A 24,968-nucleotide genomic window follows, 5' to 3' on the forward strand; every position below is an offset into this window, starting at 1 on the left:
CGGGGTTCAAACCAGCAAGGCAAGCAGCCATTGGCTGGGGCGGCGCGAGGCGGGCCCCGGTTATTGTCCGGGCTCCGGCGGCGGCGGCGGCGGCGGCGGCGGTCGGTGCTGCGGGAGCGGCGGCGGCGGCTCGGCGGCAGCGAGGGCGGGAGCGGCCGTGACCATGGTGAGAGCGGCGGGGCGGGCGGCGGGCTTGAGGCGGGCCGAGGCCGGGCGGCCTGCCGCCCCTCGCTGCCCTGCGAGCAAGTCCGAGTCCTGAGGGGTCGTTTGGCGCCGAGACGCAGCTCGCAGTGAAGAGCGTCCGGGACGGCGGGACTCGGCTGTTGTGAAGTCGAGAGGAGGGGTGCCGTGGCCGGTGCTGGCCCGTGGGCAGGAGCTGCCTTCCGGGCACGTTCTCCGTCACTGCGCGGCGGCGCCGGGTCTCTGCCGCGGCGGCGCCTGTGCTGAGGCCCCTCCACAGATTACGTCCAATCTGCAGAATGGGCTCGTGCTGCTGCTTGTGCCAGTCCTTGCGGGTTTCCAAGGTGTCGCGCGTTTCCTCTCCAGCGAGGTGCTATAGATTGGGAGTCCCTTTACCAGCGGCTGAAAATGCCGGAGGCACCGAGTTGTCATTCAGGCTTTTGAGGTTTTAAACTTGACGGGAAGTGAGCTTGTGTCAAAGTCATGCGAATTGGCTTCGTGGTATACAGTTTTCAGCTTTTTCTGAATGAAATGTACTCCATCTCTCTCCACAGGTGCGTTTTCTACCAAGATGCTCAACCCAGGTTCATCCCGATTCAGTTTCTAGTCAAAACTGTTGTAGTGCTTGTGTTTTGTTTTTCAGTCAGTCATCAGATTGTAAAATGAATGCAAAAGTTGGCGGGTACACGGTGTGAGGACGTTATGAAAAGAATAATTGTTCATTTACTGTACAATTTTATATTCACACGTATTTGATGCCATAAAACTTTGGTTTTGTTGAGAAGTTTACCTGCAGCCTCCAAATCTTGGAAATATTTAATGTGTTGAGGTTTTTAAAAACTGGTTTCGTGTCTACTTCCTTGAAAAGCAAATAGATAAAATGAATATGATGGATTGAAACACTAAGGGTAAAATTGCTTAAGACGAGTAAATTGGGAAGCCTGGGGTGTTTTGCAGTTGGTGGCTTTGATAGCGAGTTCTTATTTCCTAATTCAGTCATAGAGAGACGGCTATTATAGTTTTGGACTCATGCACCAGTTGAGAGGTTGTTAAATGTATTATTTCAGGGCAAATAGAGGTGAAAAATCTCTGAGTAATAAGTGAGAACATATGTTCCTTGAGCTGACCTCAGAAATCAAAATATTATGCAGTATCTTTTTCTTGTTTAGCAATATAAAGAGAAATTATTAAAATATACGAGACTTTTTGGGAGAAATCTAGAGATCCTCAATTCTCTCTGTTAAATCAGTCTCTCTTGCTATGTTGTTAAGTGTAAGAAGGAGATATGAATTAGTTCTTAAACTTTTTCCTGCTTCTAATACCTGCTACAGCCTTTTTTTTTTCCCTCATACAGTTTTCAGAGATAAACATTAAATCAACTTAGACATGGACTTAGGGGGACTATACACGGTTGATTTTTCGCTTAAAAATGTTAAGGAAAGCATTACAAAGGGAATATGCCATTTCAAAGCTTATTCTCTACTTCAAAAATATAGACTTAGACCCTCAGCTAGCCAATCTTGTAAACCAATTTCCGTCTTTAACTAGCTTTGTTTACACTGAAGAAATAATAAATTTAAGTGGTACAATTAAACCATCCAAAAGAGAACATTAGTTTTCCCTCTTCTCAGATCCGTTGTATTACCTCCATAGAGGCAAATAAGTTTTTGTAACTATTGTGACCTTCCAGAAATGTATGTGTACACACACTGTAATGCCCCATTTTTACATAAACAAGAGCTCACTGCCTTTGTACATACCTCGCCTTTTTCACCAAGAAATGTGTTTTGTGGATTGTTTCTATCAGCACACATCTGTACCTCATTTGTTGAAATGGCTGCATAATACAGTTAAGTCCTCAATGTTTGTTGGATAGGTTCTGCAGCTTTAAGCAAAACAATGCATAACAAATAATGAAACCAATTTTACCATTGGCTAATTGATATAAGCAAGAGTCTTTTGATGTTATAACAAATAATGTTGGCGTTATTCGAGGACCTGCTGTATTTTCATTGCATTTATAGACCATGTCCTGTTAGTAAATGTTAAGATTATTTGAGAAATACTTTTTTCTATCAATCGAAAGTATTTGTTTAACCCCTGGAGTATAAGTTTGAAAGCCTGTTCTTAATTCTAAAATATACATAACATAAAATTTAGCATTTGAAGTGTACAGTTTAGTGGCATTAAATACATTAACATGTAGCCATCACTGCCAGTCATCTCCAGAACTTTTTCATTTTTCCCCAAACTGAAACTCTGCCCATTAAACAGTAACTCTCCATTCCACCCCTCTCCCCAGCCTCTGGCAACCACCATTCTGCTTTCTGTCCCTATGATTTTGAGTAGGTAACTCATACAAGTTGAGTTAAATATTCCTCCTCCTGTGTCTAGCTTATTTCACTCAGCACAATATCTTCAAGGTTCATCCATATTGTAACGTGGGTCAGAATTTCCTTTGTGTAGCTGAATACTACTCCATTGTATGTATATCATATATTGTTTACCTATTTATACATCAATGGACCCTTGAGCTATTGTGAATAATGATGCTATGAGTCCTTGCTTTCAATTCTTTGAATATATACCTGGAAGTGGAATTGCTGGATCATATGATAATTCTGTGTTTAATTTTTTGAGGGCTTTTTTTCCCCCACATGCTTTTTTATCTCCTGGAAGAGCTAGGTTTTGAATATTTCTGTGGAAGTGATATATGTTGACTTTTTTTTTTTTTTTTTTTAATTTTAAGTGTGTTTTTCCAGAACCCATCAGCTCCAAGTCAAGTAGTTGTTTCAATCTAGTTGTGCAGGGCGCAGCTCGCACTGGCCCATGTGGGGATCGAACCGGCAACCCTGGGGTTACGAGCATCACTCTCTAACTAGCTGAGCTAACCGGCTGCCCCTACATGTTGACGTTTTAAAAAATTATTTCATTTGAAATATTTGTAGCATAAAAGTTATATATACTTAAAATTCTTCATTCAGAGATTTGAAAAATATGTTCAGATTTTTATAAATTTCATTTTAAATAAGCATTTAAGGTTTGACCTCATTTTTATATAAATTAATGGTGATATAACATGTATATTGTTAAGTATATTGTATGTATATTTGCTTTATTATTAATTTATATAAAACTGAGGGAGGAGATCACCTATATATTTTTAACTACCTAAAGTAAAACTAGAAAAAAATTTTGTTTCCTGAATAATTTTGAAACAGCATTTTCAGCTCTTCATCTGGAGCTTTTTTTCACATAGGCTGGAGGCAAAGCTGGAAAGGACAGTGGGAAGGCCAAGGCTAAGGCAGTGTCTCGCTCACAGAGAGCTGGGCTACAGGTAATGTGTCCATGTTGTAACGCATTATTTAATTATTTTCTTTAATGTTGTAATTCATGACCCGTAGATGTTTCATTAATTACAAAAATGTACTCGTATGACTGACCTTTAATAATGAGATTAATTGATCAAAATTTAGATCATAAAACAGTTGGCTTTTAATTTGTATTCTCTTCTTCCAAGTGAGAACAAGTTATGAAGAGATCTTATAATGAATTTGGTAATTTTGCTCTCTTAAAATCTTTTATTTCTAGATTATAATTATGTTCCTGGTTCTTTTATAAATTGTATCATATTGAAATGAGTATTCTGTGGTTTTTCTTTTGAAGAAAGTGTTCATAGTGGTGTGTTAACTTTCAGGATGAGATAGAATTTGGGGTAAAATAATGAACTATCCATTTAGTCCTCTGAATATTTCCCCATAGTTTCGGTTTTAGACTGAGTGATGATATATTCGAAACATTAAATATTTTCAAACTTTATATATTTGAAAAATTGCACCTTTAATCCACAAACTCAAAAGTTTCTGGATGAGTAAGAAATAGTCTCTACATACAAGAGACACTTTAAACAGGAAAGTTTGAAGGCCAGACTGTAAGCTTTCGGTTTTATCCTCTTGGCAGTGGTGAGTCGGTGACAATTTTTTAGCAAGAGGATGATCTGATCTAGGTGGCACTGAAGGAAGGGGGACAAGAACTTAACGGGTACATTCTATGTTTTAGAGCATCATGTAAATCTCAATTAGAATTTATTTGAAGGGTCCTTCATTTGAAGTGGGAGATGGAAGACAGATGGAGGCTATTGCAGTGGTTTTAGGAATAGGTAATACGTACTTGAATTAACGTGGGATGGAAAGGAATTGGAGTCACGCATGTGCTCCCAAAAAGTGGGAGGAGAGGCATAGAGTTGAAAGGAAAGTCAAAGGTTTCTTCAAGAGTTAGAACCGAAGGGACAGAGGCGTCTGTAATCGGGGCAAGTTAGGAGATTGAAGAATTCAAGTGGAGTCATTCCGAACTTCCACCAAAACAGCCATGTGAAAATGTCCAAAAGTTGTAGATTTTAGTCCAGCTTTCCAAGAGAGGTGATCAAAAGAATTAGAGATTTAAATCCACTTCTGTAAAATCGGTAGTTCCTAAGTTGAGCATGACAAAGGAACACACGGACATTGGCGGGCCGCTCAGAAACACAGAATGAGTCAGAAACAGAGAAGATGGGAGTAGTGAGAGTTCAGAGTTAGTATTAGAACTCTGATCTCTGCAACCCAAGAAGAAATGGTTTGGAGTCCTATGTGTCAGACAACACAGCAGTCACTGAGGATGCACCGGGGAAAGGCATGCAGCCTGCTCTTAGGGGCTGGGAATTACTTAGGGAAGGAGGAGAAACAACAAAAAAATCATGCCTTGTCTCCTAAGGATGCGATCTGGAAGTGGCTGATAGATTTGGTCATTAAAATGTCACTGCTGGCCTTCAAGGATGATGGTAAACAGAGGCCAAGTTTAGGAGAAAGTGGGTGACAAGAAAGTAAGGGTTCAGTATTTGCTTTTAAACTTTGCCTTTGGCAAGGAGCTATCTAGACTGTAAGGCAGCAGTTGCTATAGACTTGTGGAGAAGTCTGAAGTGAAGTGTGCAGAAGGAAAGGAGCCCGTGGAAGGAAGTAATTGGAGCTGCGGGAATGATGGAGCCGGTAACAGCATGAGGAGGGTCCATTAGGAAGGTGGTCGAGGACAGTCAAGGACAGACACACAAATGGGATTAGGGTCCTTTGGAAATGAGACAGGACCTATTCTCAGGAAGTGGAGAGAATGGGGTTGGTTTTTCTCAGGTCACCTCTTGAAACTGAGGAAAGAAGAATGGAGTTGGGACCGAAGGAAGGTGGTGGAGGTTGACAGTCGCTGAAGCCGTTGTGTGAAGGAGTTAACCAGACAAAACACAGTTAGTGGGTCATGCGGCACTGCAGTTGGTGACTGCACAGCACAGCTTCTCTCCGTTTTGTAAGGACGCTCCGTATCATGCAGAAATGAATTCACAAGACCCTATGGTGGTTCGTGGCTTTTTAACTTGTAGTCTTTCCTCAAGAGGGTAAAAGCAGGCATGAAGATTTGGGGCTGATGCCTAGGACACCACACACAAGCCCGTGGAACTGTTAGCTGTCAGATAGGATTGGCTTCTAATCTGGGTAACCACATTGTGGCATTTCATGTGTTACTCCTATTACTCGCCTTTGATTACACTTCGCAGTGCCATGTTAAGACCCTTGTGTGCTCCCACTCAGACGGCCTCTCTTTCAGTTCCCCGTGGGCCGCATCCACAGACATCTGAAGACTCGCACCACGAGCCATGGACGGGTCGGTGCCACCGCTGCGGTGTACAGCGCTGCGATCCTGGAGTACCTCACTGCGGAGGTCTGTGGGGGCATCTGTGATGCACAGAAACCCAGGAGGTGCCTAGGCCACACGTGGCTGAAACCATGGAATGAGGGTTTCAAACAAAAAACACACTTATGTTCCTTGGTTTCTTCCACAGCAGTTGTCGGTGTGTCTTAGTCAGCCTATTACCCAGTACCAGCGTCTACTCGGTTTTCAAGGGCTGGCAGTCAGTATTTTTAAGTGACATGACAAAGGAGTGTAAAGTGATTTAAATACTGTACTGTTTATTCAGTGAACTCTGAAGTATGTATAAATCAATAGGTGATAACCTTTTAGGTAATGAAGATTAGGGGTGGGGTAAATAAAGTTTGCCAGTGTGATACATTTTTTAAAAATCACAAATAGAAAATGAAATTAGATAAAAGACCTAATCATTTTGGTTGTATACATAAAATACTGTCTCTTGCTCAGTTTCACACTTATGAAGATAAGTTGATTGGGCAAGAGTTCTTGATTGTTGGGTCGTGGACCACCACTTCCTCCATCCCAACCCCACCCCTGCCCCCCGAAAACAAATGGGAAGCCATGAAACTCCTGCAACTATATTCCAGGCCAGGGAAATGGTGGAGACCGCCAGCCTAGCAGAAACAGAAAGGAGGTTTTCACTTGAGAAGAGAGGTGGTTGTGAGCTAGACTGAATGATTTAGCTTCAACCTGTGTGGGAACTGTCATTGCTGTGATCTCGCTCACCTCACCCGGTCATGCTTGTCCCCTTGGAGATTTAACGTTGAATACCAATAGTTTCAACTTGGCTGTCATGAACCAGGGATTCTGCATCGGTGGCCGTATGGTTCTGGTTGAGAACCATGCTTCCCTGTTGTTCCTTAGCAGCCCTCTGCCAGCTTTTGTTTAGCTGCGGACTTTTCAGAGAGGTATGCGTTTTGTTCGCTCGTGTTGGCATAGTCTTCTGGCTCAGAATGTTGAAGTACCATCTGAACTCCCATTCTCTTTATTCTTGGGAACTTTGATTACAGTTTATTAGGTTACGGTTAGACAGTAAACCTATACAAGCAGTCGTCATATTTTCTGATATTTGAGGGTTTTAAGTCATTAGTAGAAGTAAAGAAAATAATTTAGTCCTGAGTAGACGTAATCACTTTGCAATCTTGGCCACATGCTAGGGTCACTTGGGGAGCTTTCAAAAGATGCTGGTGCGCTCCGGTCAGAGTCCCAGGGACAGTGAACGGAGTGGGGACTGGTGGCTGGTGAAGCGTGTCCCCCGAGGCTTCCCGCTGGCTGTTCCAGTGAGAAGGCTCTGGAGTTATTTCTGTATTGCTTCCATCAAAGGTTTCATAATGCCCTGTATCCTGTGGAGGGGAAAATGAATAAAAAATGCATTTTTAGGGCCAGCTGGGACTTTGAAATTCCTCTAGTTGAGAATTTCCAGTGTGGAATAAAGAGCTTCTAGCTGATCACCTACAGGTTATAGGGCCCAGTTATGTTAAAAACTTTGAATAAGAAAGAAAGTTAAAAATTTTTAATCTTTCCTAAATGTGCTAAGAAATAAATTCCAGCCCTTAAGGGCTATACAGAAATAGACTACACGGAGATATTAAAACTTGTGCTGTTTCCAGATGTTCACATTCAGAATCTTGACTAAGGAATGGTATTCTCCCTGGTCCTTACTTCTTTCTGTAGAAGCAGCTTTTTGCTCAAGTTTCTAGCTCTTGCAAAGAATAAATATAAAAAGGCCAAATGAAGAGTTCTCTAACAGCATTATAGAAATATGACAAAGAAAAAAGATGTGTTGGTTTCTGTATATCTGTTGTGTGTTTTATGTATACATGCTATCTATAGAGACCGTTTCGGCTGTAATTGCGAGTCTACGCCAAATCCTTAAGCCTGTCACCCTCGATTTGATGTGTTCTGTCGCTGGTGCTCTGCAGGTGCTGGAGCTGGCAGGTAACGCGTCCAAGGACCTCAAGGTAAAGCGCATCACTCCGCGTCACTTGCAGCTCGCCATCCGTGGTGACGAGGAGTTGGACTCTCTTATCAAGGCCACAATAGCTGGGGGCGGTACGTACTCCCACCTCTTCAGCCTGGATGTTGTTGGGCATTCTATTAATAACATGTAATTCAGTCAGTGATCCAGTGCATTTGATTAGCCAACTAGGAAACTTAGAAACCTAAATTCTGCAAGTGTTGCTTTCTTACAATTCTAGGCTTCTTTTTATTATCTGAATGAATACTCTTTTCCATGTTCAAAGCTGACTTTTATTTTAGCAAGTCCTTTATCTAAACTTTATATATGATACTTAAAATAATTCCCATGCCCTTTAACCTATGTTTGAAAATGATCTTGAGAAATTGATTAATGTGATGCCTTTGAAAATCAGGGCTGAGATCACTGAAAGAGTCGGGATCAGTGAAAGTGAGATGTAAGTTGGTGTCTCTTAATCCTTTGTGGATCACATTTGGAAAATCTCTTGAAAGCTATGAAATCTCTTCTCCAGGAAAGCACATAAAATCACATCAGTTTACACACAGTTTCAGAGGGGAGGGTTTCCCAGCCCCCAAAATGGGGACTCCCTTGGTGTAGATGGTTAATCAGGATCAGCATGTTAAAGGGGACTTAAGTAAATGTCGCTCTTTGTGTCATTGCTTTCTCCTTTGAGGCACTGGAGTGGTAAGACGCAGCTGGCTCGAAACTTTTGTAATAACACCGTCTCCGTTTATTCCCCCCCAGGTGTGATCCCGCACATCCACAAGTCTCTGATCGGGAAGAAGGGACAGCAGAAAACTGCTTAGAGAGTGGTTTTAACCAACGCTCTTCTTCCCTGTCACTGTACTGTAACTGGGACAGAAGAAATGATGGGGACATGTGGAATTTTAAAAACAGCTAAGTGGAAAAGCATAGAGAATTACTGTAGACATGATAAAAGAAACATTTGTACGTTCTTAGACTCGAAGTTTGATAAAAGTTCCTTTTCATGTGGCAGCAGTTATATGTGGATTGGCTAGGTTTCTCCCACGTTTTATACAAAAAATGGAATTGATAAACCATTTTTTACAAAAATAATTTGTCTCAAAACTGTTCTGTTCGTGATGTGTTGGAGATATTTTGCTCATACTTTGAAATTTTTTTAAATTTCAAATCGGTTATATATTTGGAATAATCTTAAAATAGAAATTGGGAATATTGCTTTACCATGATTGATAGCATATTATATTGAATCTTAGGTGTTATTCATTTGTAGTATGCACCGTTATTTTACATACCACTAAAGAAAGAAAAACTGCCAGTTAAACCATGATTTACTATCAGTAATGAGATGCAGCCCAATTTCAGAGATGTTAGATGAAAAAGTGTTCAGAATTGATGAAATAGGATAATGGAATTATTTGATTTCCTGAGCACCTGATTTGTGGCAGGCCCTGTACTGAGTGCTTTACTGATCCAGAAATTTTGCCTGCACTTCAGAGATGTGAAATCAGGCTCACAGAAATTAACTGGTTTGCCAGAAAACATGGAACTCATAGATAAAAAATGGCAGAGCTAGGATACAAATCTAGATTTGCCTGACCTCAGAGCCCACACTCTTACCTAGAATTGAAGTTAATCAGTTTTCTGTTCTGAGCTTAAAATTCCAACTTTCAGTGGTCTTTCATTGATAACAGTAACATTCAGTAATTTGTATAATATTTTTAAAATTATTTTTCTTTGTCAGTTTCTAAGTAACTGTTGTAAAATTTAAGTTAATGTACCAGTTAATGGTCCATCAGAAAATTATATTTTTCTGCCTGGAAATCTTCATTAAAAAAAAGTTTTAATGTTTTATAATACAACACTATCAAAACAAAACTCATTTTTAAAACTTATTTTATTATGGAAATTTTCAAAGATACAGAAAAATAAAGAGAATAGTATAATGAACCCGTGTGCTCATCCTCCAACTGCAACAATTACCCTGTGGTCAGTTTTACTTGTGTCCCCACCTGAGCCCGCCTCCCAGTGGATTGGTTTGAATCCTGTTCCAGGCATGATTATTCCATGTCTGCATGCTTTAGCATCTCTCTCTCAAGATGGGCAATTTTAGACCGTAACCACAATATCATTGTCTTAAGACAACACATTTTATAATATGAAATATCCAGCTTGTATGCAAATTTCCGATTGTCTCAGTATTTTTTGTAGTTGGTTTCTTTGAACCAGGATCCAGACAAGATTTACATTTTACATTTTGCTGATAATTCTTGTTTCTTTTTAGTCTATAGGTGTCTCTTCACTTTTTTTTTTGTAATTTAATTTTTGAAGAAACTGAGTTACCTGTCCTATAGAATTGTCTGCAAGTGTGGATTTTACTGAATGTATCCTAATGGTATTTCAATTTTTTTCTGTTCCCTGTATTTCCTGTAAACTCTGTAGATAGCTCTAGAGGGGTTGTCACTTTTTTTTTCCGTAAAAATAATTCGTAGGTGATACTTACGTACTTCCTACTGTTGTCATGTCAGGGAGCTCCTAATTCCTGCCTGTCTCTCATCATGTAATGTTAGGAAGGGTGGTGGGTTTGGATGCTGCCAGCCCACTCCATCCACTGTGAAGTTCTCTGGTCGGCTTTTCCTGAGAGTTTTAGCCACCATTAGTCATTATGGTCTAGATCCAGGATTCCATTGGGAACTGCCCACTGGGGCTACCGTCATTCTTTCTGCATCTGAATTCTATAAAGAACTTTTGCTCTTTGCTTTACAAGGCAGGACAGGAAGAAAATTTCAGATTCTGATTGGATTATCTTGGCATGTATTTTGAAGAAGTTTCTATATCGAGAGGACCCACAGTTATCCTTGTGTGAACTTTTAGTTCTCAGAAACCAACGTAGCAATAGGGGAGAAGGCACTAATAGAGAATAAGGTTATTTACTGGAGTTGTCTAAATAATTGCTTCAAATATCGATTTTCTTTGGTAGTGAATCGATTTTCTTTGGTAGTGATTTGACTACCTACTGTGTCCCCAGGATTCTGTTTTCTAATGAGAAAAGCTGAGCAATGAGCCGTATGCTCTGGGCCTCACCCCCACAAATGGGTCCATCTTGCTTCATCTGTGCCCTCCCCGCTGGCTTATTTTAAAGCCTGTCCCAGCCATCACATCAGTTTTTCTCTAATAGGTATCTCTGAAAGAAAGCTTTCCTTTAGGTTTAACAGATCCAGCCTAATTACTTTACATCTAAAATTTGTTCAGTTATTCCAGACTTGTATTAAATGGCATGGCACAGATGTGTGGAGTGGCCCTTCAGAGAGGATGTTTTTAACAAACCGAAGGGACTTGGACCAGGCCTGGGAGTGGGATGCATCTGGGAAAAGTGCAGTGCACGGCAGCAACGTGTCAAATAAAGTCTTGAGAATGAAGAGTGATGTTTCTGAGTTACGACAACTGAAGAGGGAGTTGAAGTGGGACTGTGAAGTCACACTACTGCTTTGGTGCCTGTGGTTGAATGTATCGCTTGGTTCTTTCCTTAGGTGTAAGTGCCATACAACCTATGAGTTTCCGGTGTACGGCATCGTGCTTTAGTGTCTGTATATGTTGCAAACTGATCACAGTCAGTCAGTTAACAGCCATCACCCTACAGTTACAGAATTGTTTTTCTTATGATGAGAACTTTTTAAAAATCCCTTGGCGACTTTTTTTTTCCCTAGAGAATTTTTACAAATTTCTTTGACCCAAACTGAAGACGTTCTGGGGAGTCAGATTTCAAATGCTCCAGTGTGAATTTTGCAGCTTTTTTGTGATTGAGGGTAAGGAGGGATCTTAGCACTTTCAAATACCTAATACTGTATTATCAACTGGAGTCACCAGGCTTACTTTATAACTGGGACTTTGTGCCTTTTGACCCCTTCACCCATTTCCTTACCAGCCTCACAGCTGCTAATAATCATCTCTATCCATGAGCTTCGTTTTTGTTATTAGGTTATTTTTGAACTTTATTGGAACTTGAGAGTAACATCCATACGTCAAGACATGCCCCTCATAATATAGGTGCTTTATCAAAAAATACATCTAATTAGGAAAAAGCACTCCCATCTGGAAACTATTAAAATGGTGACCCTGGAAACGTCAGGGTAGAGGAGCCTGCAGGCCACCCTCGGTCATGTACTTGGCTCTTGTGCTTTGAAGGTCCTGCCTTCTTTACACAATGAAGGTCTATGGCGAACCTCCGTCCAGCAAGTCTACCCATCACATTTCTTCAACAGCCTTGTCCTGCTACAGCTTTCACCCATTAAGGGACACAAGGTCGCCCAAGAAAAACTGCAATTTGCCCAAATGCAGGTCTGAAGTTGAGGGCAGCTATCAGGAGGGCTGCACCTGCATCCATATTGGCTTCGTGGGGTCCTGAATTTCCCAAAACCCACAACATAACTGCTGCACGTCAAGTTGGGGGATAATCAGAGCAGTAGATAACCAATACAATGTGCTTCTCTATGTATGAGAGTAAGTTCATAAACTGGGAGAAATACAACAGGATCTACATTCAAGTCCCACACCATTCACTTACATATTTGCGTCTCCTCTGGGCCAGGGACTAGCCAAGGCACTGGGACTCATGAACAAGCGGGACAAAATCCCGGGGTCCACACTCCTAACTGGGCAACCCCATGAAGCCAAGTGCCCACTGAGACATGACTAATACTGCACTCGGTGCTGCGCCAGGCAAAGCACCACTCAGCTGCGAAACTGCCTCTGGGTGTTCCCTAGGGCCCTGGCAACAGCCTCCAAGCAGCAGCAAGGGCGGACAGGGTACTGGAAACCATATTTCACATATGCAGGTCTTGCTTGAGCCTTTTGCTCCTTAGCTCTTTGGTGCCTTTTTAACTAGGCCACATTACACGTGCTGACACCATAGGACTAGCTGCCAACTCCCAGCACCTGGGCTGCCTGCACCTCCAGAAGCCGAGGCAGGAACCTCCCTCCCCGGTTCCTCATAGTTCTTTGTCCCCAGCACGGCGCCCCCCCCCACACACACACACACTTGTTGGATCAACAAAAGCTATAAATGACCAGACCTAGTACTAGTCTGATCTCCTAGCTCACAGCTAGGACTAGTTTATCAAAGGGAACAAAGGTCAGGCTGACGAAACGTCCTCTGGGCATTGGCACCAGCAGCTCTTCAGTCCTCGCCATCATCCAGAGAACAGTAGTCAACTTAGGACGGAAATTCAGGGAGGCATGGCTGGCCAAGTGCATCAATCTCACACATCTACACAACAGGATTGTTGGGACAATGGAGCCCCCAAATGGGGATCAGCTTGCTGGGAGGGGAGCAGCAGGTGTCCTTGGTTTGCATCTCCACTGGATTGCCGTTCTTTGCACAACTAATCCCAGCACTGCATTTTGCACACTGCACTTGAAAGGAAACCAAGTTCACAAGGGGGGGGCCTCATCTCAACTAGGTTCTCCAGCTCAGGCAGGTCACCTTTGCACCATGGAGGCTGCCAGACCTCGAAAATCACCATGAGCAGTGGGTCTCCACAGCTCAGACCACGGGGAGGGGCCCTAACCCACAGGCAGATTGGTCACCAGGGGGCCTGGGGTTTCAAGGGTACTAAGACAGAGCCAGATGCCCTCACTCCACAGCACCAGGTCCCTACCTGGCCTCTCACCAAGATTCAATTGTCAATTGCACATATTAAGCTTTATTATAAACCTTTAACTGGTCATTACCTTCTCAACAGCACAGTAGCCCCAGGACCCTCCCCGAGCCTACAGCCTGACGGATTTCCCTCACTGTATGCACCGAGTATGTTCCAACAAGCTGGTTTTCAATTTGACAGCAGTAATTTTGATAGCTACCTCTGAAGATGCCATGTGGGAACTTCAGTCCTTGATCCAAACGGGTCAGTCCTTAAGTTCCAGCTCCTTGTTTGTTTCTGCCCCTGCCCACACCTTTAGTGTCCCACTCACAGCTTACCTTGGGGACACAGCAATATTTAATTCTCCTGTCAGGAAAGCAAAAAACCAAGTAACTCTGGAATTAAGCAAACATAGCTAGTATTGTCTTAGAGGTACCTACACCACCCCAACCCAAACAAGGGCAGACAACTGTTGTTTAGCTTTTATTTCATAATCATAAACTTAACTCTGCAACCCAGCTAGACTTGGAGGGGGCAAGGAAAATACGAAACCCAACGAACTGCAGCGAGAGCACAAAGATTATGGGGTGTTCCGAGCAGATGGGACAGGGATGCTCTCCTGACTACAGAAGGAATGGTCTGGTTAAGAGAAAACCAGTCAAATGCATCAGAGTTGTCCACAGTCAGCAATGGTGATCTTCTTGCTCGTCTTGCCATTCCTGGACCCAAAGCGCTCCATGGCTTCCACAATCTTCATGCCATCTTTCACCTTGCCAAAGACCACATGCTTGCCATCCAACCTGGAACGGAAGAACAAGCTCTACCAGCAGGAGCCAGAGGCAAAGGGGCGGCTGCATTTGCACTTAGATGAGAACAGTGCCCCACGCTCAGAACAGTGGCTTATCCAGCCTCCAACAATAGTTCCTGCTGAATAGTAAAACACTGGAAATACTACTTTATCCTTCCACCTAACAGAAAAGGCAACACCACAAATGGCTCAGATTCTCCAAGAGTGGTTAAGAATCACTAAATTTAGAACAGACCCCTAAAAGGGTCAATCACATCTGAGATGAAAGTATCACCCTTAATATGGAGCTAGCCAGCCAAGGGCCATTTCTCCATTACCACCCATCTTCTACCGCAAACCATCTGAACGTGTAGGAATGTGTGCCTTCTACCACCTTCAAGATGGAAACAGCACGGAAAGGTGGGAGCACTGTGTCCCCTGGTTGCCTTTGCTGGGCTCTGCCCTTACCACTCAGTCTTGGCAGTGCAGATGAAAAACTGGGAACCGTTTGTGTTGGGTCCAGCATTTGCCATGGACAGGATGCCAGGACCTGTATGCTTCAGGATGAAATTCTCATCATCAAACTTCTCCCCATAGATGGACTTGCCACCTGTGCCGTTATGGCGTGTGAAGTCACCACCCTGTGAATGGGAAAGAGGAACCTGTCACCGTTGGCAACACATTCAGAAAATACGCCAAGTCTGCAAGGTTCATACTTCAAAGTCAAGTTTAAACTGACTAGGTTTAAGTGGAACCAAAATGGTACAATTAACAGCTCATATGTACACATCCTGAATGGTACTGGCCCAATCCCAAATTAAGGCCACAACCCAAATGACAATCAGTCAATTTCGTACCTGGCACATAAATCCTGGAATAATTCTGTGAAAGCAGGAACCTTTATAACCAAATCCTTTCTCCCCAGTGCTCAGGGCACGAAAGTTTTCTAGTAAAAAAATAAAAAGTATATATTATGTATACAACGCAATTAAAACTGGACTACCTTTATTAAACTTAAAAGGAACTAACCTGCTGTCCTTGGAACTTTGTCTGCAAACAGCTGTAAGACAAAAATGAGTTAATACCTGCTTACAAATTTTACTGCAAAGTACCCATGTCTTTAAGGGGCTTCTGAATCAAATTCATATTCTCACTAGAATAGAACGCTTCTTCAGTCATTACTCTGAATCTCAAAGAACTGCTCCAGATATCCTGGGAGGTTGGGTTAAGCAACATGAGACCCAAAGACATGCCAAAAATCCAGAGCCCGTTAAGACTCAAATAGTGTGAAGCTTCTAAAAACTGACTTAGAACTTTTAAGTGATATCACACCTACTTCTAAGCAGATCTATGACTTCTCAAATGTACGTCACCTCCCCCAACTGCAGCTGGAACCAAAGGACAAGATTTTCAGGAGTAACAAGCACTCCTGCTACATGATCGGGGTAAATTGCTGAAATTTAGTCACTGGTAACGAAAATGCTACTACCTCCAATCTGTTAACATAGCTTTAATGGATTAGATGAGCAGTCACTTCTTGGTTTCCAGGTCCCTTACCTAGTAGTGGAGTAAAAAATATCAAGATTGGTTTCTAGTGCATCTGCTTGGAACCTTTCCTTGCACGTACGTACAGAACATTTTGGCTAGAGACGTCTCAACAGCACAGAAAACATTTACAAGACCTTTCACAAAGACAGCTTAAGTATGTTATTAACAATCCCAGAGATCTGTGACGAATCAGCTTCGCACATCCCTGGATCTTACCATCAGGAAGACAGTAATTGAGCTTCTAAGGACTTGTACCTAAAGCATACGGTCTCTTTTTAAGTCCTGACTTCTCTCAACGCCTTGTGCTCTTTATTTAAATCCCTACCATTTCCCTTTAGACCTTTCCTAAAGCCCTTACTGGCAGTTTCCACCTCCATTCTCACAAGAGGACATGCAGGAGCTCCTGTCTCGTTTCCACTTAGCGCCCCGGCTAACACGACACTAACAAGTTACGAAGCATTAGGCTCAGGCCAAGTTTCCACGCGGGCCCTTGACAACGCTTAGGCAGCCGCGGATAACGGTGGGGTCGATTGGTCAGTGTCCTGTGTACCCAACCCCACAGCTCCGAGCCGGGCGCCGTGGACAGAGCGCAGCGATGGGAAGCCTCCAGCCCTCGTGACCCGCACGAGGGGGAAACCTAGTCCTGGGACAAGGTCCTGACCGCTCACCAGCCGGGCTTTGGACACACGCTCAGAACAGGCGGCCGCCTCCAGTCCGGCCCCTTTGGGGAGCGTGGGGCCGACCGCACTCGCCGTTCTGCGAGCACCCGAGCGGCCCCGCCACCCCGCTGTCAATGCTCCCCGCACCCTCGCGCCGGCCGAGGACGCAGCCTGGGCTGCAGAGGCCGCCGCTGCCAGTCCGGCCTCGCCCAGCGGCGCGGGGGCGCCTCCCACGGGCGTCGTCACCACGGCGGGAGGCGGGCCGCGGCCAGCACGCTTCCGCTCGGGGTGGAGGCGGGGAGGGGCGCCCAGGGCCCGTGTCTACTCAGCCGCACGCCTGTCACCGGGGACGCGGAGTCACGGCGGGCCGTCGCGCGAGCCCATCGGCCGGCGGTCTCCGGGGGAGGCGGTGCTCACCCCGTCGGCCCGCGCGGGAAAGGCGGCCCTCAGCTGCGGCCGCCGCGAGGAGCGAGACGAGGCTCACGAGCGCGCAGGGCGGCGCCCGCCGTCCGTTCGGGACGTTGCCAACCTGCGCAGCCCGTGGTCCGCGCGGCGGCCAACGGCTCGCGGTCCGAGCACGTGCGCGGCCGGAAGGGCGCGGCCGCCCCTCCCCCGCCAGCCTTTGTCTGCCCGCCGCCCCCGGCCTCCCAAAATGGCCCCTCGTCAGGAAATGGCGCCGCGCCGCCGCGCTCCTCAAGCGGGGCGCCCGCCCGGGCCCCTCGGCCGCCGCAGCCCCCCGCCCGCCCGCCCGCCCGGGCACGCCCGCCCCGGCCCACCGGCGCGCCGCCACCCGCCAGCCCGACCTCAAAGGAGACGCGGCCCAAGGGCTCGCCGTCGACAGCGATGTCGAAGAACACGGTGGGGTTGCCCATGGCTGAGCGCGGGTAAGTCCGGGCGGCGGCGTCTGGAAGGCAGCACGAGCCCCGCCGCCCGCCCCTCTTATAGCCTGCCCGACCCCGCCCACGGCCGGTCGCGCGCCTCTGCGCCGGCCAATCGTGCCCGCGCGCCGCTCGAAGTGATGGTTCGGCTGGCCTATGGGCGGAGACTACGCCTGGGGGCGGGACTACAGGCGCGCGTGCGCGCTGGCGGACGTAGGCAGGTTCCCGCCCGCGGGCTCCGTCGCGGCACTGCGGCGTGGGTTTGGACGCGGGGTGGGGGTTCGGGGTGGCGGGATGCGACAGGGGGGATGGGCGCCGGGTACGGCCCGGGTGGACCGGTGGGACCCCGAGCGGGGCGGGGGGCACGGAGACCGCCCTGTGGCCAGGGCGTGTCCCCATTGCGCAGAGGGGGCAACTGAGGCGACCGCAGGCCTCAAGGTCGCGCCGCCCGCCAAGGTCGCGCGGGGGCCGGCGCTGGCCGCGCCTCTTGGAGGCCTGGTGGCCTTCGGCATCACCATCTTCTCCAAATGCAGCTGAGGCGCAGCCGCCCCTGTCTGAGCGATTATGAAATGCTTCCCAAATGCCCTACTTTCCGAAAATATCTTGTCGCTCTGCTGGAATTTTCACCAGGAGGAAGACGTTGCAACAAGAGCCGGACGGGCTCCTACCTGTAAAGACCTGCACACTCTGCCCTCTTTTTCAATCTTAAAATCTCTACGCTCCCCCCCTTCAGCGGCAGAGCTGTGCTCTGACTTCTGGGTGAAAGACAAGACAAAGCTGCAATCTGAAGTCCCCCAGGCAAGGACACTAATGATACTTTCGTCACTAGTATTACATGTACTTATGTGACCGTCGTGTTTTGTTCAGAAAACCTTAAACGGGAAAAACATACCCTCCTTTGCCCATTACTTGCCGTATTCAGAATAGTACATACAGAGTATCAAACTCAATCTCATCACCTTCAAGATCAGGGTCAGGTGTGAGAAGCAGATAAGCCTTCCTGTTGTAGATGGAGTCCCGCATCTGGCATGTAGTCATTCATGGTGACATTTAAAGTTTGGTTTTGTTCCCACCCCACTGTCCCACTTACTGATGTGGAAAGTAAGGGTCCTGGATGTCCAGTGGCTTGCTCAGAGCACCCCGCTTCAGAGTGCCAGAGCTGGAAGCTGGGTGGTGGTTTTGTTCTCTCATTCCACGTCACCTGGTGCTTTGTGACCTTGAGGAAGCTGCCTGCCCTTATCTGGTGCAGAAAAAAATGAGCCAAGGTCTTCAGGCCTAAACTTCACCCCCAATCCTCTCGGCCCCCCCAACCTGAGAACAGTGAGGACCCCTAAGTGAATGAGTGTGGGGATGCCTAATGACGTCAAGCTTCAGGACTTCCCTCTCTAAGTCCTGCCTTCTCTTTACCATCCACGTGGTCGCAGGAAGTCCTAGGCCTTCTCACTCATCCCCACAGGATGCAGTGTGCGCACCCAGGAAAATCAGCAGGCAGATGTTTGTTTATCAGGGGGCAGCTACATTGTAGCAGCATTAGCTGTTGAACTGGACTTCCTAACAGTAAAAGCCACAGACAGCACAGGCCCTCCTGAATGCGAGGCCGTCCTGCCTTATTTGGATGATTCAGACCAAAAGCAAATCCAAGGGGACTCAAGAGCGCCCTGGTCTGGGTGGGGGAGGCCCGAGACTGCGTTCATGTTGCATGTTATACACAAACGCTCATCTCAAGAGGTGTCTGAGCAAGAGAGAATGTAACGGGAAGATGGATCAGGTTATCCAAAACTGTAAAAACGGACTCCTTTGGAGGAGCGTGACTTGTCTCTTGAGGGCCTAGCTTGGTACTTCTGCCATCTTGCTTCTGCTCTCAACTGGGTGGAAGCTGCCCCTGCTGGAACTGCCAGTGATGTCACACTCTGCAAACCCAGAGCTTTTTCCAGGCACCTTCTTCCCTGCATCAGGCACCTTCACCATCTCCTGTTTCCACAGCTTCCTTGATGGCCTTGACTTTTCTCCCCTATTTCTCCAACTCTGACCTTTTCCCCTTGAACTGTTTCTCAGATTTCTCCTGTATCACTTGCTCAATTGATCTTATTTTGTTTCTTACACACCTGGCATGGCAAACCCCATCCATTCCATGGCTCAGATTCTCAGGTGATTTCTAGACCAAGCTACCTCCCCTGCCCTCCTCCTATCCTCCCCCCTCCCCTGCCACTCCTGTCCCCTCCCTCCTCTTCCTCCCCTCCCTCTTTCCCTTTCCCTCTCCCTCCCCAGACCTCCTATCTGCAGTCCCTGCTACTACAGCTCATGCTTGGTCTTTCTCAGGCAGCAGCCTCCTAACTGGTTCCTGAGTCCCTGATTTTCCTGGTAATTCCAGAATGAGCATCCTCAAAGCCATCTGATTTTGTAACGCCCATGCTCTACAGCCTCCTCCGAGGGCTGCTGGGCCCCAGAATGTAAGCAGTGGCTTGCTCCCCAGTCTCACTTCTGCCACACTGGGTTTCTCCTCACCGCCCCCCCCCCCACACTGTGTTTCCAGGACTCATCCTTTGTCTGTGCGGTGCTCCCCCCACTTCTCCACCAACAAAGCCCACCCCTGTGGTCCTGGTGGAAAGCGTGCCTTAGCTTTCCCAGAGTCATGAGCCTGCAGCATCAAAACTCGGTAAAAGTGTGTGACTGCATGCATAAATCAGGTTAGTAACCCCACTAGTGGGTGATGAAAGGGCCAAGCAAAACCCAGGCTGGCATGTGTCTCCCCTGGAGAGGCTGTAATTCACACACACTGCCCAGATCCTGTGGCGTGCCGGTCAGCAGGCACCGGCCTCTGGACAGTCAGTGGGCCCAGGAACAAGTCCTCCCGTCTGTGTCTGCTGACACCTGCCTGCACCCTCACTTCCTGGCCCCACCTCTCCAGCCCAGCAGGTGGCCTGGCCTCATTGCTCCTGCCGCTCATTTCAGCGGCTCTTCATTCTGCTCCTCACGCCTTGGGATCCTTCCCAGGCACCAGTCCCTGAAGCATGCCCTATTGCCACCCTTCTCCTCACTCTTCACTCACTTTCAAGACAGACTGCACTGCCTGCCTGCACTTCTTTTCTCCTCGGCAGTCAGACTTCTGCGCTCACACCGGAAGCTCCCAGGGACCGCTGACTTATGGCTGTTAGCATCTGACCCCCACTGAGCTGCAGTCACCTGGCGCAGGGCTCAGAGTGCTGGGCAGCACATAGAGGAACCTTCCCAGCAGTGGCTCAGAGGGAGTTGGTTTATACACGAACATCCAGCACCCAGTAGGGCTCTGCGGCGAGGCCACTGCAGACCCAGCCTGTGCTGCCCGCAGGTCTGAGCCAGGCCGGTTGGCATCACGGACCCCGGTTACGTTAACTATACGGTAGCCTTTTTCTCTTTCTGACTTCTGTATGCATTTTCTGTTTTCACAGCTTTATTGAGATATCGTTTCCATATCATGAAATTCACTTGTTTTAAGTATATGTTCAGTGATTTTTAGTAAACTCAGAACTGTGCAAATATCACCACAGTCTGATTTAGAACACTTCCCTCACTGCAAAAGAACCCGCACCATTCTTAGTAATGCCCCGGCCTGTCCACTAACTACTCTTACAATTGTGGAGTTAAAAATTGATAGAGGGCCGGCCCGGTGGCTCAGGTAGTTAGAGCTCCGTGCTCCTAACTCCGAAGGCTGCCGGTTCGATTCCCACATGGGCCAGTGGGCTCTCAACCACAAGGTTGCCAGTTTGACTCCCGCAAGGGATGGTGGGCTGCGCCCCCTGCAACTAAAGGTTGAACACGGCACCTTGAGCTGAGCTGCCACTGAGCTCCCGGATGGCTCAGTTGGTTGGAGCACATCCTCTCAACCACAAGGCTGCCGGTTCAACTCCCACAAGGGATGGTGGGCTGTGCCCCCTGCAACTAGCAACGGCAACTGGACCTGGAGCTGAGCTGCACCCCTCCACAACTAAGACTGAAAGGACAACTTGAAGTTGAATGGCACCCTCCACAACTAAGATTGAAAGGACAACAACTTGACTTGGGGAAAAAAAAAAAAAAAGGCCTGGAAGTACACACTGTCCCCCAATAAAGTCCTGTTCCCCTTCCCCAATAAAATCTTAAAAAAAAAAATTGATATAGACTGGTGGTTCCAAATTGAAATATTACAAAGTTTATGTATTGAATTTTAACATTTAAGAGAACTTTACATTCGACATATTTAAGAGTTTATCAGAATTATTTAATAATTATTTAATGACATTTTAAAATTTAAAGTTTTCTTTTTAAATTGGACAATTAAGTACTTTAAAAGAAACCAAGTGTATTATATTTATGAATGCAGTTTAAATGTTAAGATGTATTAAAAGAATTCAAGTCAGCTATCCTCCTAGAGACTAATATGACATGCAATCTAAAGAACTACGTAGCTCTGACACACGACACGTCCGCCGTTAAAATATAACAAAATAACCCCTGACTTAGTCTTTCTACGTAAAAGCCGTAGAAGAGCCCAGATCGCCACAACAGGGGCCCCGGGGCCTTTGATCTTTCCGTCCTCAGGCTGGTCACTTCGCGGTGGTTCCTGATGGGGCCGCCACCTGCCCTCCCCTCGCTTCCCCCAAGTTCACGGTCAGGTTCCTCTGGCTTCGGAAAGACTAGGGGAGGGGGCGAGAAGCAGGAAGGGCGGAAGGCGCAGTGAGACGCCGGCTCAGTGGCGGGTTCTCAGCGCTTCCCGGAGCCCCGCCCGCGGCCCCCACCGTGGGCGCAGGGATCCGGGCGGGTAAACCCCTGGCCCACGTGCCGGTCCTGTCGGTGAGGAGGCGGGACCCTGACGCTTCGGGCGGGGACGCCACAGCTGATACACCAGCTGCGGGCAACCCAGCAGGAAAGGGATGGTGGGGCTGGAAGCTACCGGCTTCCCAAGCCCTGCTGCAGCCGCGGCCCCTGCCTCGGGGAATGTGGGGTGTGAAGGCGGCGGGGGGCCTCTGCGCAGCTGGGAAAGGTGAGGTCTGGTGCTTTCACGCTTTGCTTCCCTGTCTCATATGGTGGGAAATTTCCCTAACACGGGGAGGGGCACGGTACCCCTAAAAGGGATGGGGCCGAAGCTAACTCAGAATTCTACAAAGTACTGGATACTATGGTCAAGGTCATTATTTAACTCTCACAGCAGTGCTTTGAAGTACCTGTTTTCCCTAAAATAAGACGCGGTCTTATATTAAGGTTTGCTCCAAAAGACACAATAGGGCTTATATTCAGGGGATGTCATCCTGAAAAATCATGCTAAGGCTTATTTTTGGGGAAGCACCGTAGATAACTCCTATCCTCATTTTCCACAGAGGAAAGGAGCTCACCGAGGTTAAGTAACGTCCTTCGGGTCACACAGGTGCCGCAGGGTTGGCGCTCCTTCTACCTGGCTCTGGGTCCTAGGCTCCTCACCACGGCGCCTTGCCCTGAAAGTTTTAAAAATTGTGGTAACATATACATAACTGGAACCGTGGCGTGCCCAGTTCCACGTCATCGGCACATTCACGCTGCTGTGCAGCCATCTTCTCTGTCCACCCACAGAACTTTCTCACCTTCCCAGACTGAAGCTCTGTCCGGCCCCGGCATCATCCACTTTCTGTCTCTATGACTGACCGCTCTGGGGCCCCCTCACACAGGAACACCTCGCTGCATCGCGGGCTCGGCTCCAGACCACTGTGATAAAGTGAGTATTGTAATAACGTGAGCCACGTGGCTCTCCTGGTTTCCCAGCAACTGTTCGGTGCAAGAGGCCTCAATTTCAGCCTGTCTTGGCTTTCAACATCCTTCCTGTCATGCAGGGTGTCATGTGGGGTCTCTAGTCCCGCTCCCTACACAAGAACACAGGACATGGTGAGGCCAAAAAGGAACACCCACGGAGCCATGGATAGGGGAGTCATACCACTATATTCCCGCTGGCTGCTGGGTTGGAGACACAGGAAGCAGGAGCCACACGATCCTCAACCCGCCGTCCACTTCTCTGCCAACCGACCCCACTTGCTAACTGCAATCCGCGCTTGCCAGCTCAGCCACAGCAGTTATATCAGCGGCTAAGGGCTACCTGGTTACAGCTGACAGCCAACTAGCCACAGCTGATGGCCATCTACTACCCGAGCCAGCACCTTTCCACATGAGGCTGAGAGCCTGGAAACTGCTCTCTGGGACTCTGTCCCTACACTTCCTCACTCAGCTTCCTTGTTTCTAGGTTTTGATGTAAAGTGAGAGACCTATGACTCTTCCTTTCACTTGAACACCTAGAGGCCAATGTCAGGTTATGAAGGGGCCTGATTTCAACATTGTAGTGTCTCAGGGACTGGGGGCCAAGGGAGGGACAGAGGTTGGTCAGTGGAGCCGTCAGGACACACACAACCCCTATCGATTATATTCACCATCTTACATGGGCATGGTTCATGGCGCCCCCCCCAAAAAAAAAACCCAGCTACAATAGTAACATCAGAGATCACTGATCACAGATCACCATGACAAAGGTCGTAATAATGAAGAAGTTGGAAATATTGTGAGGATTACCAACATGTGACACAGACACACGAAGTGGGCACATGCTGTTAGAAAAATGATGCCTGTAGGCATGCTGGACATAGGGTTGCCACAAACCTTCAATTTGTAAAACACACAATAAAGTAAAGCCCAATAAAACAAGGTAAATGGACTCACGCAGTGCTTGTCCTTTTGTGTCTGGCTCATTTCACTCAGCACACTGTCCTCAAGGTCCATCCACATTGTAGTCCGTGGCAGAATTTTATTCCTTTTTATGGCGAAATGATATTCCATGTGTGTGCACAACTTTTTGTTCATCCATCCATCCATGGACACGGGCTGCGTCCGCCTCTTGGCGACTGTGAAGCATCCTGCTGCTGTGAACACAGGTGTGCAAATAGCTGTCCCAGGCCCTGCTTTCAATCCTTTCGCATTTGTAGCCAGAAGAGGAAGCACTGGGGGAAACAGTAATACTGTGTTAGCTTTTTGAGGAGCCGCGATGCTTCTCCCACGGCGGCTGCACCATCTTATGGGGTCCCCACCACCTGTGCATGTCGCTGGCACCTGCTGTCTGTCCCGGTGAGTGTGTGGTGGTCTCTCACCAGGGTTTGGACTAGCGTTTCCCTGGTGATTCGTGACGCTGAGCACTTTCGCATGGCTTGTTGGCCATTTGTTCAAGTCTTTTACCCGTTTTCAAAATTGGGTTGTTTAGGTTTTTGTTGTTGAGTTTTAGGAATTCTTTACATATTCTGGATATTAGTCCTTTGTCAGATATGAGATTTGCGAACATGTTCTCCCATTCTGGGGGGTGCTTTTCACTCTGTTGATGGTGTCTTGATTTTTTTTTTAAGCGTGTCCAGGTGGCGTCCATTGGCTGGATCTCACGTCCGGCTCACACACTCAGCTGTGTGGTGGGCGTGGGTCCTCCCACCGAAGGAATGTCAGCATTTCCCACAAAGCCCAGTTCCCTAAGCTGCTGGCATGATTTTGGCAAAATTTTCCCTGTGGTGACCATCTTGGCCTCTTCCCCTGAGGCTGGTGGACAGCACAAGGAAGGGGACACTAAGGTCATTC

General features: G+C 47.1%; 2 protein-coding genes and 2 long non-coding RNA genes across 5 annotated transcripts; 2 read left to right on the plus strand and 2 right to left on the minus strand.

Moving 5' to 3' along the window:
- Nucleotides 1-7: 7 nt before the first annotated feature.
- On the plus strand, nucleotides 8-9,817 carry H2AZ2 (H2A.Z variant histone 2). The gene is made up of 5 exons (XM_074312102.1): nucleotides 8-166; nucleotides 3,440-3,517; nucleotides 5,806-5,919; nucleotides 7,830-7,959; nucleotides 8,630-9,817. Exons 1-5 carry the CDS (start codon nucleotides 164-166, stop codon nucleotides 8,689-8,691), a joined length of 387 nt encoding a protein of 128 aa, XP_074168203.1. The 5' UTR covers nucleotides 8-163; the 3' UTR covers nucleotides 8,692-9,817.
- Nucleotides 9,818-13,976: 4,159 nt separating this feature from the next.
- On the minus strand, nucleotides 13,977-17,458 carry PPIA (peptidylprolyl isomerase A). The gene is made up of 5 exons (XM_074312101.1): nucleotides 17,304-17,458; nucleotides 15,323-15,353; nucleotides 15,151-15,239; nucleotides 14,762-14,934; nucleotides 13,977-14,306 (listed from the first exon to the last, which is right to left on the minus strand). Exons 1-5 carry the CDS (start codon nucleotides 17,370-17,372, stop codon nucleotides 14,174-14,176), a joined length of 495 nt encoding a protein of 164 aa, XP_074168202.1. The 5' UTR covers nucleotides 17,373-17,458; the 3' UTR covers nucleotides 13,977-14,173.
- A 4,065-nt stretch (nucleotides 17,459-21,523) lies between these two features.
- Nucleotides 21,524-23,062, minus strand: LOC109447341 (uncharacterized). Its single transcript, XR_002137349.2, has 3 exons — nucleotides 22,952-23,062; nucleotides 22,727-22,825; nucleotides 21,524-22,030 (listed from the first exon to the last, which is right to left on the minus strand). It is a non-coding gene; the product is annotated as an uncharacterized LOC109447341 (long non-coding RNA).
- LOC141567006 (uncharacterized) lies at nucleotides 21,885-24,058 on the plus strand. 2 transcript variants are annotated; one of them, XR_012489405.1, is made up of 3 exons: nucleotides 21,885-22,004; nucleotides 22,960-23,082; nucleotides 23,198-24,058. It is a non-coding gene; the product is annotated as an uncharacterized LOC141567006 (long non-coding RNA). The 2 variants fall into 2 exon arrangements; XR_012489404.1 differs by lacking the exon at nucleotides 21,885-22,004 and adding an exon at nucleotides 22,030-22,377 and having other exon boundaries at nucleotides 23,198-23,334.
- Nucleotides 24,059-24,968: the final 910 nt, after the last annotated feature.

This window comes from Rhinolophus sinicus, linkage group LG09 (assembly GCF_036562045.2).
Source record: "Rhinolophus sinicus isolate RSC01 linkage group LG09, ASM3656204v1, whole genome shotgun sequence".
In the NCBI taxonomy this organism is placed as follows: Eukaryota; Metazoa; Chordata; class Mammalia; order Chiroptera; family Rhinolophidae; genus Rhinolophus; species Rhinolophus sinicus.